Genomic DNA, 13,823 nt, shown 5'->3' with positions numbered 1-13,823 from the left:
TTTTAATATTTTTAAATAAAATATACTAATAAATATATTAAAGTGTTCCTTCAAAATAAACACAAAATGAAAATTGAAAGACGTTACAATTTTACAACCGTTATATCTTTCGGATCAAGATTCCTCGCCAATAAACTCGTACCAATTTTATGAATAGGTATGAACTGTGAAACTTTTTGAATGGCCTGGTCAATGATTCCTATGTGGGTCCTAGGTAGTTCGTAAACACATAAAAATAAATTTGTTTAAATGCCTGATAATTCATTGTTAACCGTCAAAAATCATGAATAGTGGATACAACATCATCATTAGTGTTCACAACGAATCCCGACTTAAACGAGATAAGAGTTACAGATCGTGCCTCGCATTAACATACACAGTGGGCCTTTCTATCCGTTTGAATTGCATTTGAATTTAAACTCTGCAAATGATTATATCTATGAAACATGAATTAGGGAATTTCACACACAAATCGCACGCAGTTGAGATTAAAGGATATGACAATCTGCTTGCTGGAATTGGAAATGGATGCAACCTTCTCTCTTACAATCCTACAATGAAGAAGAAGAGGAGAAAGAGGGCGACCTTGAATATTCTTATTGCAGAAAACGTAAGTTTTGAGAATTGCTCTGATGGGGAATCAACCTCAGCCTCAACCTCCGCCTGTTCAAGACACTCTCAGGAAGGTAATGAGCAAAAAACTCCATTTCCATTATTTTGGTTCCATTTGCTTGCCTATTTCACAGTATGTACTTTACAGACAGTGATTTCTCTGCCACTTTTTCTTCTTCTTAATTTTTTTCTGAGTTTATAATTGGTGAATTCCATTTTTGGTCGACACTTCGGCTTAGATGCCACTAATCCAGGGCATCTCGTTTGTAGAAGTTATTTAGTATAATTGCTAAAATGCCCTTGTGAGCTGTACCTGAGCTTAAATGTCTCTTCCATCAAATTTCCAATATAATTGATAAATTCTCCTTGCAGAGTGCATTTGGGCTTAGATGCCAGAATCTTGGGTTATAATCTTTTTGGGTTATAATCTTTCATCAAATTTAGCTAAATTACCCAGGACTCGTATCTACCATAATCTCTTTGCAGGCCGTACTTCAGGTTAGATGCCACTACGCACTACCCAGGGGTATATCTTCCGTCAAATTGATCAGTTCTTGCCCCTGGCTGCCTTCATAAGTATATGACTATAAGATTGGGTACTAAGAAAATTAGTTTTTTAGTTGTTGTTCTTGTTTCTGAATTAGATTGTGTATTTTTATTTGCATATATGAACTTTCTATTATTCTGATGATGGATCACAGAATGTGATCCAAAACATTAATACATATAAACATACACAATCTAATCCAGAAACAAGAAAAACAAAATTATCTATTCCAGATTTGTGGGTCCAAAACATGAGCATGTCTCCTAGGATTTGAACATGGGTGTCCTTTCACTATGAAAACCCGGATGATGTATCGCTTGAGCTCATCTCCTCTGACGAACAATGATTTCTTTGTCTTAGATGCCCAATAAAAACTAGAAATTTCTTGTCATGCAAGAGATGGGAAAAGGCTGTTTTCAGAATCTAAGAATTCAAATGATTATTATGTCTTGTGTATGGGGTTGTGGTGTGGGTACCGAAAGCCTGATGAGTTATCATTAATTCTTTCCCCTAGTTTTTGAATTTTGGCAACATCTAGAAAGATTTATTTTTGGTTCTCGTTTCTGAATTTTGGTAACATTTAGAAAGATTTTGTACCCGGCCAGGCAGATTTCTTAGTTTTCCTTATTTTGTTCTTTTTGAATCATTTGTCAGTTCTCACTATTTTTTAATAGTCTCACCCACAGCTGTGGAGGTTAGTTTTTCTTTATATGGTGTCAATTTTTCAGTCAGCATTGGAGGATGCTTGGTTTGACTTGCAGGTGGACCAAGCCATGGCTCGGCTCCAAGAGATTCAATGCACTATTGCTGGAGGTTCTAAATTATGTGGAGGAATTGCTTTGAGTCCAAGAAGCACCAGAGGGTACCTGCGGACCAGCCTAAGGTGCAAGGAAGAATCCCTAAGGATGAAGGAGTTGGCCATGATTGTGGATGAAGAGACTAACCCAGACAAAGGTACAAGAGATTTAAGCGTTTTTCTTTGGGACCTCTCAGTGTTTGCATTCCACTTCTGCTTAGGGGTAAAAAAAAATGCTTAGGGATTTAGGGATTGACTATGACAGTGGATGAAGAAACTAACGAGATGACTTTGATCCTTTTCTTTTTGTGACCTGTTGAATGTTTTCATTCCACTTTTGCTTATTTAATGACTCCTTCCAGAACAGAATAAACAAGTCTTGATCATGGGTTCACTGAACATGTTATTTTCCTGGGCCATCTCTGATTTCAACCTAGGAACTTCCATGACTATGCTCAGCATGCTGAGATGCTCTACCATTTGAGCCACTAGCTGATTTATGATTCAGAATATGGTTTATTTTCTTCTAACACACCTCAAGTCACACTTCTGCACTGAGCTACCTGTCCTCTTAGCGGCCTCAAGTGTGTATTGTTTCTAACATCCTCCCTCTGGTCACCTTCTCCCCCACTTTAACACATTCATATGAGAAAGATTAAAGAGATTGCTTGGCACCGCCTTGTACTCGTCTATAAGTGCACAAAACCTCTATTGCCAACCAAGTCTTAAAATATGCTTTTATCTTTAGAAATCTGATTATTCATGTGTGCAAGGTCTTAACCTTGCCATGAAGATTAGAAACCTTATGTTCATTACTTTATCAGCCTCAAAGACCACAAATCCAGGTTTGAAGGTGACAATTTTTTATTCATCAAGAATACTCAGCTGGACAAGCTAGGACTCAAACCTAGAACTTTTCCCATGACCATGCTCAGGATGCTGGGGTGCTTTACTATTTGAGCTGTCTGGGATGTAGCATGTTTTCTTCCAACTCAACCACTCTCCAATTTTACCAGTAATAGGTTCATCAATATTCTGTGTTGAACTCAAGCACCCAGTACATGCCTAGTAGGCTAGTTAGGGCACTGACCAAAATGTGGGTCCTAAGTAATTCTGATTAGATTCAAATCCTTGATAGCTTGTCCTATGTATAGTGACTTTGGAACAGTGCAAAACAGATTAGGCAATTCCAAATTTATTGGGGCAAATTCAAACAGGGTTGCTTGCAGGGTGTTCATTTTTCAGGGAACATGATTATTAATATGTAGAAATCAGGGTGAGATTGATCAAACCTACAATGTTTGCTTATTATTACATAAGTTCCATATAAAAGAGAACCAACAACAGTTGCCTTTCAGGAGATACTGATGGAAGATCTATTCAAATGCTATGCAGGTCAACAAATTGTTAGATCGTCCAGTCTCAGACGTTCGAGCTCTAATGGTAAGGTGCTTCAACTGCATTCCTGTATTTAGTTATTTTCAGTTCATGATATTTAATTACTAGTTTGAAAAGAACAGATCAAAAATATTGCAAATAATAGGTATGGAAATGCTGCTGTTTGGCTTTACCTGTGTTGTACTCTGAAGTTGTGATTCAGACTGCTATTTTTTACCTCCTTAGCTTTTTAGTTCCTGTATCTGGCAAATACGTGAATTTTGCACATCTGCTTCTATATCTTGCAATTAGCAAACAAGCCTTCACTGCAAGTTACTATAGAACAAACATTTTCTCATGTTTCAATACTCCTTTGATCTCCTTCCCTTATCTTTCTCAACTTTTGCAAATGACGTGGATATGCAAGGTATATAATTAAACTCCTCTTTTACACATTTTGAAATATAATCTACCTATCTTGTAGGCATGAATTTAATTACACATAGACATAAGTTTTAGTATATAACACGTATATATACTTTATTTCATTTTTCTTTTATCCTAATCCCCCTACCTCACTCTTGTTCCTTGTGTTCTGCATCCATCCTCACTAGCCCTTATTTTAAGTCTATGGATTTAGAAAACGTTTTTCCTGCTATTTTGAGACTGCACTTTGTTCTTTTGTTAGACTCGCGATTGAAAAAAATTCTAGTATTTGCAATTGGCCTAATTTCGTCTGTGTTTCTAACAATATTCCCACTTTTTTTGGATTCAAAACTTCGGTTCAAAAATTTTACGAGAAGCAATCTAATGCCAACCTTTTTGTTTGTTTGTTACAGTAAGATTAACTCATCTTTTATGTCAAAATGTAGATGCATTGTAGTTATTTTTTTTTTGGGTATGTTGGTATAAGCTAATTAGTTTTCGTCCCACACAAGCTTGAAAAAGTTCCTGATGTCATAACATGACAGGAGAATGGAGACGATGGTCAACGCCGGCATTCCTCATCCAGCAGGCAGTTGGTGAAATTATGGAAGCTAGCAATTTGACCAAAGAAGTAGCTCACCTTGTTTCAAATTCAATTGAAGATAAGCCTACAGAATCTCCTAAATCTGCACAGAACAGTTTGAATGAAAAACCAATGGTTGACGAGCAGAATGAATCTAGTTGTCATTCCGATGTCAAACATTTCATCATTGAAACTGAAAGTCAACATACTGACTTTGGAGAAAAGGCTGGATTGCAGACATTTGGGTCCAAACTTCCAGAAAATCCAGTACACAGTTTTAAAGTAATATATAAGGACACTTCATCCTTAAAACACCATAGAAAGATTGAAAAGGAAGAATATGCTGCAAGGGTAAGACCTGAATCACCTAATCCAAACACAAGATTTCAAAGACAAATGAGCTTTCGGGGTTCTGATCAAGTTAAAAAGCAAGGAGGAGCAAAAATCTTGCCCTCGTCTCTACCTGTTTCGCATTGCTCATCTCCAGTTAGGTTGATCAAGGAGAAAACAACTCCTGCAAAGCCGCTTTTAAAAGTGGAGCAGATTAAACCTGTACGTAATTCATGGATATCTCGTTCAAGTTCTACTAAGGCAATAATGTTTCCTAATCCAACTTTTGTTCCTTCCCCCTTGAAGAATAATCCAGAGGTCAAAAGCACAAATGCCTCCATGAAAAGGAAATCACTACCTTCTGTCAAGGATCTGAAATCTTTAAGAATTACAGATTACCCTTGCAATAAAGAAGAGCATTCTGGGGTTTGCATGGTTGCCGACTCTCCAACAGTGAGAAAATCTTCATCATTTACATGGATGTCTCGTTCAAGTTCTACTAAGGCAATTATGTTTCCTAATCCAGCTTTTGTTTCTACCCCCTTGAAGAATAATCGAGAGGTCAAAAGCACAAATGCCTCCATGAAAAGGAACTCACTACCTTCTGGCAAGGATCTGAAATCTTTAAGAATTACCGATTACCCTTGCAATAAAGAAAAGCATTCTGGGGTTTGCATGGTTGCCGACTCTCCAACAGTGAGAAAATCTTCATCATTTTCATGGATGTCTCGTTCAAGTTCTACTAAGGCAATAATGCACAATCCAGAGGTAAAAAACACAAATGCCTTCATGAAAAGGAACTCACTACCTTCTGTCAAGGAGCTGAGATCTTTAAGAATTTCCGATTACCCTAGCAATACAGAAGAGCATTCTGAGTTTTGCACGGTTGTGGACTCTCCAGCAGTGAGAAAATCTTCATTTTTTTCTGCGGCTTACCAACCCAGCTCCTCAAAGTCAATAAAGCAATCACCGATGTCTTCACTGCTGAACAGAACACTCAAGAAATTTCATGTTACCAAAATTTCCACGCCTAGTAGCCCCCAGAGCCCTTCGAAACTTGATGCAAAAACAAAACTTGAAGCAATCCCTGGCCTCCAGAAAAGTGAGAGTCTCAGGTTTGGTTCATCTTCCAAAATGCAAGATTTCTTGGTCAGAAGGCATTCAATGTCTAGTTGTGATCCACCTGCAGAAAGCAAGGTTTCTCGGCTGTCAAAGCAGCATATTAAAGCATTAGTCCAGCTTCCCAAGAAGATTAGCTCTGTCATATTGCATCCCCAGTCTGTTCCTCGGGTTGGGGATGTTGCTAGGGAAAATGGTGTGACGACAGAAGCAGAGGAGGGTCCCAGAATGAGGAAGATCGATTCCATCCTTTCCGAGAGAAGAAAATCAGAAATTTTAGCTTCATCGGCAGAAGATGTCAGAAAACAAGGTGTTAACCGGATGGAGGATCATTATATGCAATCGAGTGTACCCATTATGGAAAACATTTCAGTAAATGAAAAACAACGTGGACGCCATGTTCAGAAGTGTAATAACCCTCTCAACTCTACAAAAGAAAGACATCTCAGGCCTATTTCCATCAATTCTGCACGCAACAGCTTCAGCAGGCACGAAAACAACACAGGTTCATTAAAAGAAAAGCTCTATACAACCGAATCAAAAGATAAACTCCAGACGCAGAAAATTAAATTGCAGAGAAAGGAGAACAGAGACAATGTCAAAGATGGAGAGGAAAAAGACAAGGCAATGAAGAAATCAACTGGATTTCTAAGAAACAGCTGGTCATTTACACCTGACAATACCAGATCATCCCATAAAGAGAAGCTTCACACTGTCACAGGTGGGGGCTAGATTTATAAACGATGCTGTAAAAACAGCACCACTGCCATAACTGGTAGTTTTTCTTTTTCTTCTTTTTAACCTTCATGTCTATCTTATACTATTATGACTGTTTTTCACTGCAGGGGGGTTGCCTTTTCTTAAGAATGTCAAGTAATGGGTGTCCTTGCAAAGGAGTGCCAGCAGCATTAATCGGTGATATTGCATCTTTGCATTTAAATGCATCTTGTTTACCATTTTTTTACATAAACAACATTTCTGTGTTATATAATCAAGTGTGCATTTTCAATATTTGTAAGAAATCTGACATGTTGATCCAGTGGACAACATTTCAGCGTTATATATTCTAGTGGGCATTTTCAATATTTGTAGAAAATCTGAAATGTTAATCCATTGGATAACATTTCAGTGTTATATATATTCAAGCAGGCATTTTCAATATTTGTAGGAAATCTGAAATGTTCATCCATTGGATAGTTTCAGGGATTGGTCCAATTCTTATTATTATGATCAGTATTGTTCCTGTAGTCACTAGAGTGACTGGGTGCTCTCAATCATTACTTGGTTTGTCAATTCTTTCACAAAAATTTTCTTAGCTCCTGGATTCGCATGAGGTCAGTTTACAAGGTGGTGTGGAATTGACAGGAGATATCAGAAAAACATTTATTCCCTCTATTGTATCAAATTAAAAATAATCTTGTAATAATACGATTAACGCTCATTTGTTTTACTTGGTAAGTTTTTGTTTTTTTTGGTGTAATATTAGCATCATCCAAGCTGTTTCCATGTATATCGCAGAGCCAGATTGCACTCTATTTCATCTTACAGTATTCTTATGTAATTGTTTATCTTAATATTATTTAATATTTATTGTTGAAATTTTTTAATAATTTGTTAAACATGTTTAAGTTTATTTATAGACATAAGGTTTCTACAGTCTATGTACAGTATGATTTGAGCTTTTGGATTTGACTGTGTATATCTATTTTACATCAACGTTTCAAATCATTCTATGATTCATCATCAGAATAAAAATCAGTCTAATTTGAAACTTCTTGATCAGTATAATTTTTTCAGAGTTCTTTCTTATGATTAAAATTCGACGGTTTCTCATATATAGAAAGGTCAGTGATTTAAACTATGTGGAATATGAGCACAATTTAAAGGGAGACTAATTGAGATGATGGGAAAAGGAAAGGATAAAAAGGGGAAATCTGATGATGGAAATCTAATTTGGTTCTGTGAAAAATATTTTTTGAAGCTTAATCCAAGACTCTGTCTATAGTTTATTTTGGCTTCATACTTATGTTTAAAATCTCTGTTATCTAGGCAGTTGAGATTCCGCCACCTAAACTCTTTTTAGCTTTATTATTCTAGACTGCATAATTTTGTTAGGTTATTAAAAGGATAAATCATGGTACTTATGGTTTTCTGCCTACTTGGAAACCATTTTTCGTTGGGAATGCTGAGAAGGGTTTTTTACCAATAAAAAAAAATGATGGATCCTCTTTTTTTGGGGGGGGGTCTTTTTTTCGGGGTGGGGGGGTGGTGTTGGGGGTTGGTGGAGGAGGGAGGTCGTCTTATGAGATATTACAATGATATTGAACCAACGAAGAGGAGCATAGAAATGGAATCTATGTGACTCTAAATTAAAATAGATATTTGATTTGCTTTTTAAGTTCTGAATACATATTTTAGTTATTTACAAGGATTTGGGCTACAAGTGAAATTATATAATTTTAATTATAAAATAGAAAAGATGATGGTTATAAAAATAATTCTACGAATATAAAATAAGAATGTTTTCTAAATGAACAAGAAATTTAAAATAACAAAATCTATTATGAATAAAATGACTTAGTATTAACCAAAAAAAGTTCTACTATTAGATATTATCAAACTATTAAATAAATGATTGTACCTATGCAAATTATGCAAAAAGTCCATTAGTTAGATAATAATTAAAAAGAAAATTTTAACTAAAAGTTTTATTGGATATAAATAGTTAACAAATAACACAAGTGATTCTATTAACAAGATTGAGAATTGGCATCATCAAAACAAATATTACACATGATTAGACTAGAAATCATCAATCCACAAAGTAACAAATTGGTAAGCCTACATGAATGTTACTATATTGTGAGTCTTCATAATACAATATTGAACCCTCTTACTTGTTCAAGGATCATCTAGAAATAAAATACTCTATCACACAAGAGAGAAGCAATTGATTTGCTATGAAGCTTGAGATCTCATTAGATGCAAAAAAAAAAAAGATTGAGTATTACAATATACAATGAGAAACCCTTGTCATAAACACATAGATGAAACCTTATATAAGGTTAATTAGATTATGGCATGTGTCTTAATCCTCTAAATTAAAACACAAAAGCATGCGACCTAAGTAGATTTAAGTATGCAAGTAAAAATAGGATCTAAAAATAATTAGTTAGGTGGTATATGTTTTCACACTAGCGCCTCCTTTAAGTGCAACTTACAAAGTATGATAAAATACAAGATGCATTGATGATGAATGATGGATGGGTCCCAACTACAAGGCTTGATGAGGTATTTGTAGTGTTATAAATTGCATATATTTGTGATTTCACCTATGTTCTGTATTTACTTTTGTGTCCATGCCTATTGATAGGGAGATTGCTAGGAAGTGCTTAACAAGGAGGTTTTGAGTCTAAAGGTGAAATTTTGTTTCCAAAAAACTTACTTGTGGTAGTTGTATATATTTACAAATCATTCTTGAGGTCTTCATGCTAAGCAACCCATGCTTCACTTCCTTAACAAACTCCCCTTACTCATTCCCTATTGGTTTTGCCAAACCATTACATTTCTTCCAACACAGTCCTTTGTCCATTTGGGCATGATTCTAACTACTCTATGTTCTCACAAGCACCTCCAATCGGCTTAGGGAACTAGATGAAGGTTTTGTTCAAAAAGCTTGTTTTCATCTTCTTGTTTTGGCCTCTTAGTTTCACTTGCTCAAACCAACTCCCTAGGTCTCACAATCCAAAATGCTTCACAAGGGTGCCATGGAGATTTCTAAGAGTTCATTCACTATCTTGGACTATCTTCCAAATTTCTCCCCAATCTGAATGAGTTCAAGGTGATCGGGTTCATGAAATTTGTGTGTTATGCAGTCAAAAGGCTTGTAGCCCGTGGAGGCCTAATTGGCACCTTTTTGCTCACCCTGCCCAACGATGGGCTTCTCCTCCAACAAAATTGTTTTGCATGGTGTTAGAGAGGTATGTGCTAATGGATTTTCATGGTTTAGGCCACTGTTATAGCAAAAACAGGACTGTCCACTATTTGTGGCATAATTGTAGGGTTTGGTAGGGTTTAGACCAAAGAACATTGAAAAGTCTTTCCAACTCCACTCATCAAGCCTCCAAACTGGCTTAGAACTTCTTCCACACCAAATAAAGCCTTCCCCTATTACTGCCCTGCAAACATTATGCCAAACACTTGGCAAACAATTGAGAAAAGAAGTGAAATATCACTGTCACTGTTAAAACACTGTCCCTTTACCAGTCAACCTGCTGCTACATCTTTGGACCTGCATAACAAGGAGTTTGAACTGAAAATATACCTCAATGAGGTCTGCAAAACACTAATCAATCTTCCTATTACATTGCCTTCACAGTTACAAGGCTTGGATAATGTTTTTGAAGCATTCCTTGAGCATTTTGACAACACAATTCACAAAAACAGTGAACTCACTGTTTTGTTTACAAAAATTGTTCAAACTTGCAAATTACAACTTTTAAACTATTAAAGTTGAATCCAGCTAACATGTAACACTTCTCAGACTCCTTGCTTGGCATTTTTAACACTACAATGCATTTGATTACAAGAATTTGAGTTTTCAAGAAGGTTATTAGTCAAGTTCCCAAAACTTGTCTAATCTTCACTCAAATTTGTCCTCCAAACATACTTATGATTCAAAAAGAAATATATACACAATGTAAATGCATGAATCAACTTGACCCAATCCATTTTTGGTAGGAAACCAGATGTGGATTAGTCAAGTTGTGGCATTTTACAACTCCAAACCCTTGATAGGGTAGTGAGCACACAAAATGGAAGAAATTTTATTACACCAACTTGAAAAAGAAAAACCAATACAATGGTCACTTGAGGAGAATTTAATAATCAAAATAAACACTTCCCAGAAGGTACAGTATGGACAAGAGTGCTAGAGTACGAACTGTTACTCCAAGGAAGAGAAAAACAATGAAAAAAACTAGAATTTCATGCTTTTCTATTAGGATTCCTTTGCTAATACAATCACCAAACCTTTCCAAGGAAAAGGGAGGCCTTTTTATATTTTTTCTAGTTGGTTATCAAGCCCCAATATGGACATGAGGCTTCCACAACTTCATTTTGCAAGAAAAGTAAAAAAATGACAACTTTTACAAGCCCAAATGACAACATTTCTTGCTCCAAAAGACATTTTTGACAACCTAACCTCATCAACTCATCTAAAAACCTTAGAAATTCTTAAAAACACTTATCAAACATTTTTCAATGCTTTGGAAAGCATTAGAAGACCGTTTTGGCAATTTTGCACATTTTTGCCAAAATTGTCAACTCAAAGCCTGAAAAGCAAAACTTGACCTCTTGAGCCCAAAATGAGATGAAAACCACTATAAAAGACACACAACGACCTAAAACAACATTATAAACTTAACACAAGACATTACAAACATGAAATCATGAAATACTCAAAAAGGAGAGTTTTGCTCAACTAGGTGCTCCTGCACCACCTATAGTATTTTTGTAGGCTCATTTCAGCCGTTGCATCATCCTTTTTCCTTATCAAGGTTATCAAGTCTCCTTTTCAATGATCACATTTTTCTTTCCTTTTTGTGTTGGCATTATGTTTATCTCATTTTCACACTGTTTATTTTTAAATCATTTGGATGCTATTGCTTAGCGAGGATGTTTGCACATAGTGCTAGTGTCTTATGATAATTTATTGTTTGGGGGCTACTTTCATGCATTTTATTCACTTGTCACCTTCTCAAGTCAATGAAAATAACTCAAAATGACTTGAAATGGTTCATCAGCCCCCTTCCTCTTCCCTCCTCTTCTCATTTCTAAAATACATCTAAAATCTATCTCTCTTGGCTCTTTTGCACTCTAAAGCTCATACAGAGCTTGTTACAACTTGCTACAACATTCTCAAGTTCAGTTAACTCTCTTGCCCTTTTTTACTTTCTCAAGCCTCTCAAGTAATATCAATGTTCTTTTATTCTTACAAGCATTTCTTCTTGTATTCCCCCAAGCACTTTAGGATGAGCACATTCCTTATCAATATATTTTATTTTACCATTGTTCTTACCTCTAGTAGCACTTAGAATAAGAAAACATTTTTATTTTTGATCTATTTATCTTGGTTGTTTGTGGAGGCTAAAACATCAAAATAGGGGTCTAACAAAGGCAAGCCTCTAAACAGCCTCAAAATATTTTTCATTTCTTCATCATGCATACAAGTATTTTGGGAGCACTCAATTGTACAAGGTTTGAAAGTATTTCTTTATTTTTTGAAATTATCTCCATTATTTCATTGATTCATTTAAACCTTAGTTTATTTCTTTGATTTATTTGTCTTGTGTAGAGTTTCATTTTTGGGAGGGTCTTACAAGTTATGTAAGTTAAAAAGCTGAGTTTTCACACTTCCTAGATAACTTTCTATTTGTAGTTTGTATAGATGGCATTGCTACGTGCAAACATCTATGTGATACATTGGACATCCTTAGTTGAGACTGTCAAATTTCAACCATAGGATATTTGTGGTCTATAATTTGTATTTTTATAGTAAAAATAAAAAAAATTTAAATTTTTGTATATATTTTCAACAATTTATATCGTTTAAGAATTTTTAGATTGTTGTAAGGGCCTTAGTGGCTCTTTAGTGCAACAACTCAAGTTGAATCCAACAAGTTGATGATGACTATTGGTTGGGGTGGTGTTGATAAGAAAGGTGAAAAATTTAGACATAGTCTAGAAGAACCTACCACATCATAATGTAAAGGGTCTATAAACCATAAGATTAGAAAAATAGCATCTAGATAGGGATACTATGGATGGGTCATGTCCCATCCCTTAGATATAAGTATATTGTAAGATGTAAATGACAAAAAAACAAGGTTGTGAGATATATGTAGAAGACTGTAAATAGGAATAGATGACATATGAATATATGAGAAGATGTTGAAGAGTATATATGAAGATATGATGTATATGATCTAATACAATTATATGAATAATACAAATATTTTAGAGTTATATCTATGATATGTTATGTCATGTCTTTATATTTTGTTAAGTAGTTAGTCTCCTATCTGAATCTAATCCATGTTTTACTGCCCAATTGAGTTTGAGGTAGTTTGTGAGGCTTAAAACTTCAATCTATGCTCCCCAAATTTCTTGCTAACATAATAAGTGTCAAGGCCCTAGTTAGGTTGTATTAAGGACATCAAGGATATCTTCAAAGTTTAAAATTTTAAATAAGGTAAAAGAGAAGAAAGAAAGAATGGAAAGGATATAATAAACTATAGCACCATCCTCTTAACATTTACCCTATGAGAGGGGTTAGGCACTAAGGATGGAGAATGGGAAGGCAGAGGAATTTTGAAGGAAATCCTTGAAGATAAGTGACCAATAAAAAAATTACTAGATAGATACCATGGGAAACAATAAAGAAGCAATGTAATCCCTAACCAAAAACACCCATGGAAAAATGAGATAAGAGAATACATGAGAGATTAAGGAGCCAATTGCACTAGCAAGAAAAGTGACTATGACTAGCCCAAAAAGTGGGGAAAGAAGAAAAAGGTAGATGATTAAGAGATAAGAAAGACACCACAAAAGGATGGAAAATATGGAAAACAAGAGAGTTAAGTGCACCAATGAGGGTGCTACTAAGCACACTAAAGTGGGTGTAGTTGAGGAGAATAAAAAAGAAAACCTATAAATTGAATGGAAGACCTCGAAGAAAGCAGATTCATATTTGAAAAGAGTGGGATAAATAATTACCAGTATAAAGCAAGACATTGATTATTATGTAAGATCTAGAAAGCTTTTTTTAGTGAATTATAGTAGCACAAAGGCTCGACCCCAACCCTACCATAACTTTCTAAAAGTCCTAAAGTATATCAATTTTTTTTTAAATAATAGTAAAATTAGATGATAGGCTTCTTGAATTCTTGAAGAATCTAGAGAAGTTCATATCAATCCAAGAAGAATATTTAGAAGTATAAGAGAATTAATATGAGAGGAAATATTAAAAAAAG

The 13,823-nt window shown here is 35.2% G+C and overlaps 1 protein-coding gene across 2 annotated transcripts; it reads left to right on the top strand.

Moving 5' to 3' along the window:
• Positions 1 to 306: 306 nt before the first annotated feature.
• Positions 307 to 7,300, top strand: LOC131045087 (uncharacterized). Of its 2 annotated transcripts, XM_057978608.2 has the most exons (5): positions 309 to 686; positions 1,921 to 2,113; positions 3,351 to 3,398; positions 4,304 to 6,511; positions 6,636 to 7,300. In XM_057978608.2, the coding sequence occupies exons 1-5, from the start codon at positions 633 to 635 to the stop codon at positions 6,665 to 6,667; spliced, it is 2,535 nt and encodes an 844-aa protein (XP_057834591.2). In that variant the 5' UTR covers positions 309 to 632; the 3' UTR covers positions 6,668 to 7,300. The 2 variants fall into 2 exon arrangements, with proteins under 2 accessions (XP_057834589.2, XP_057834591.2); XM_057978606.2 differs by lacking the exon at positions 1,921 to 2,113 and having other exon boundaries at positions 307 to 686.
• The last annotated feature ends 6,523 nt before the right edge of the window (positions 7,301 to 13,823 follow it).

The sequence above is a fragment of the Cryptomeria japonica genome, chromosome 3 (genome assembly GCF_030272615.1).
Source record: "Cryptomeria japonica chromosome 3, Sugi_1.0, whole genome shotgun sequence".
NCBI classification, from domain to species: domain Eukaryota; kingdom Viridiplantae; phylum Streptophyta; class Pinopsida; order Cupressales; family Cupressaceae; genus Cryptomeria; species Cryptomeria japonica.
The sequence above is the reverse complement of the archived record's forward strand: the minus strand, read 5'-3'. Positions and strand labels throughout refer to the sequence as shown.

What these genes read in the sequence shown, in the direction of transcription:
- LOC131045087 (XM_057978606.2), top strand. Translation starts at nt 428, where the DNA reads ATGATTATATCTATGAAACATGAATTAGGGAATTTCACACACAAATCG. An exon ending in CAGACGTTCGAGCTCTAATG is followed by an intron (nt 3,399 to 4,303) that starts GTAAGGTGCTTC and finishes ATAACATGACAG; the next exon opens with GAGAATGGAGACGATGGTCA. An exon ending in GAAGCTTCACACTGTCACAG is followed by an intron (nt 6,512 to 6,635) that starts GTGGGGGCTAGA and finishes TTTTCACTGCAG; the next exon opens with GGGGGTTGCCTTTTCTTAAG.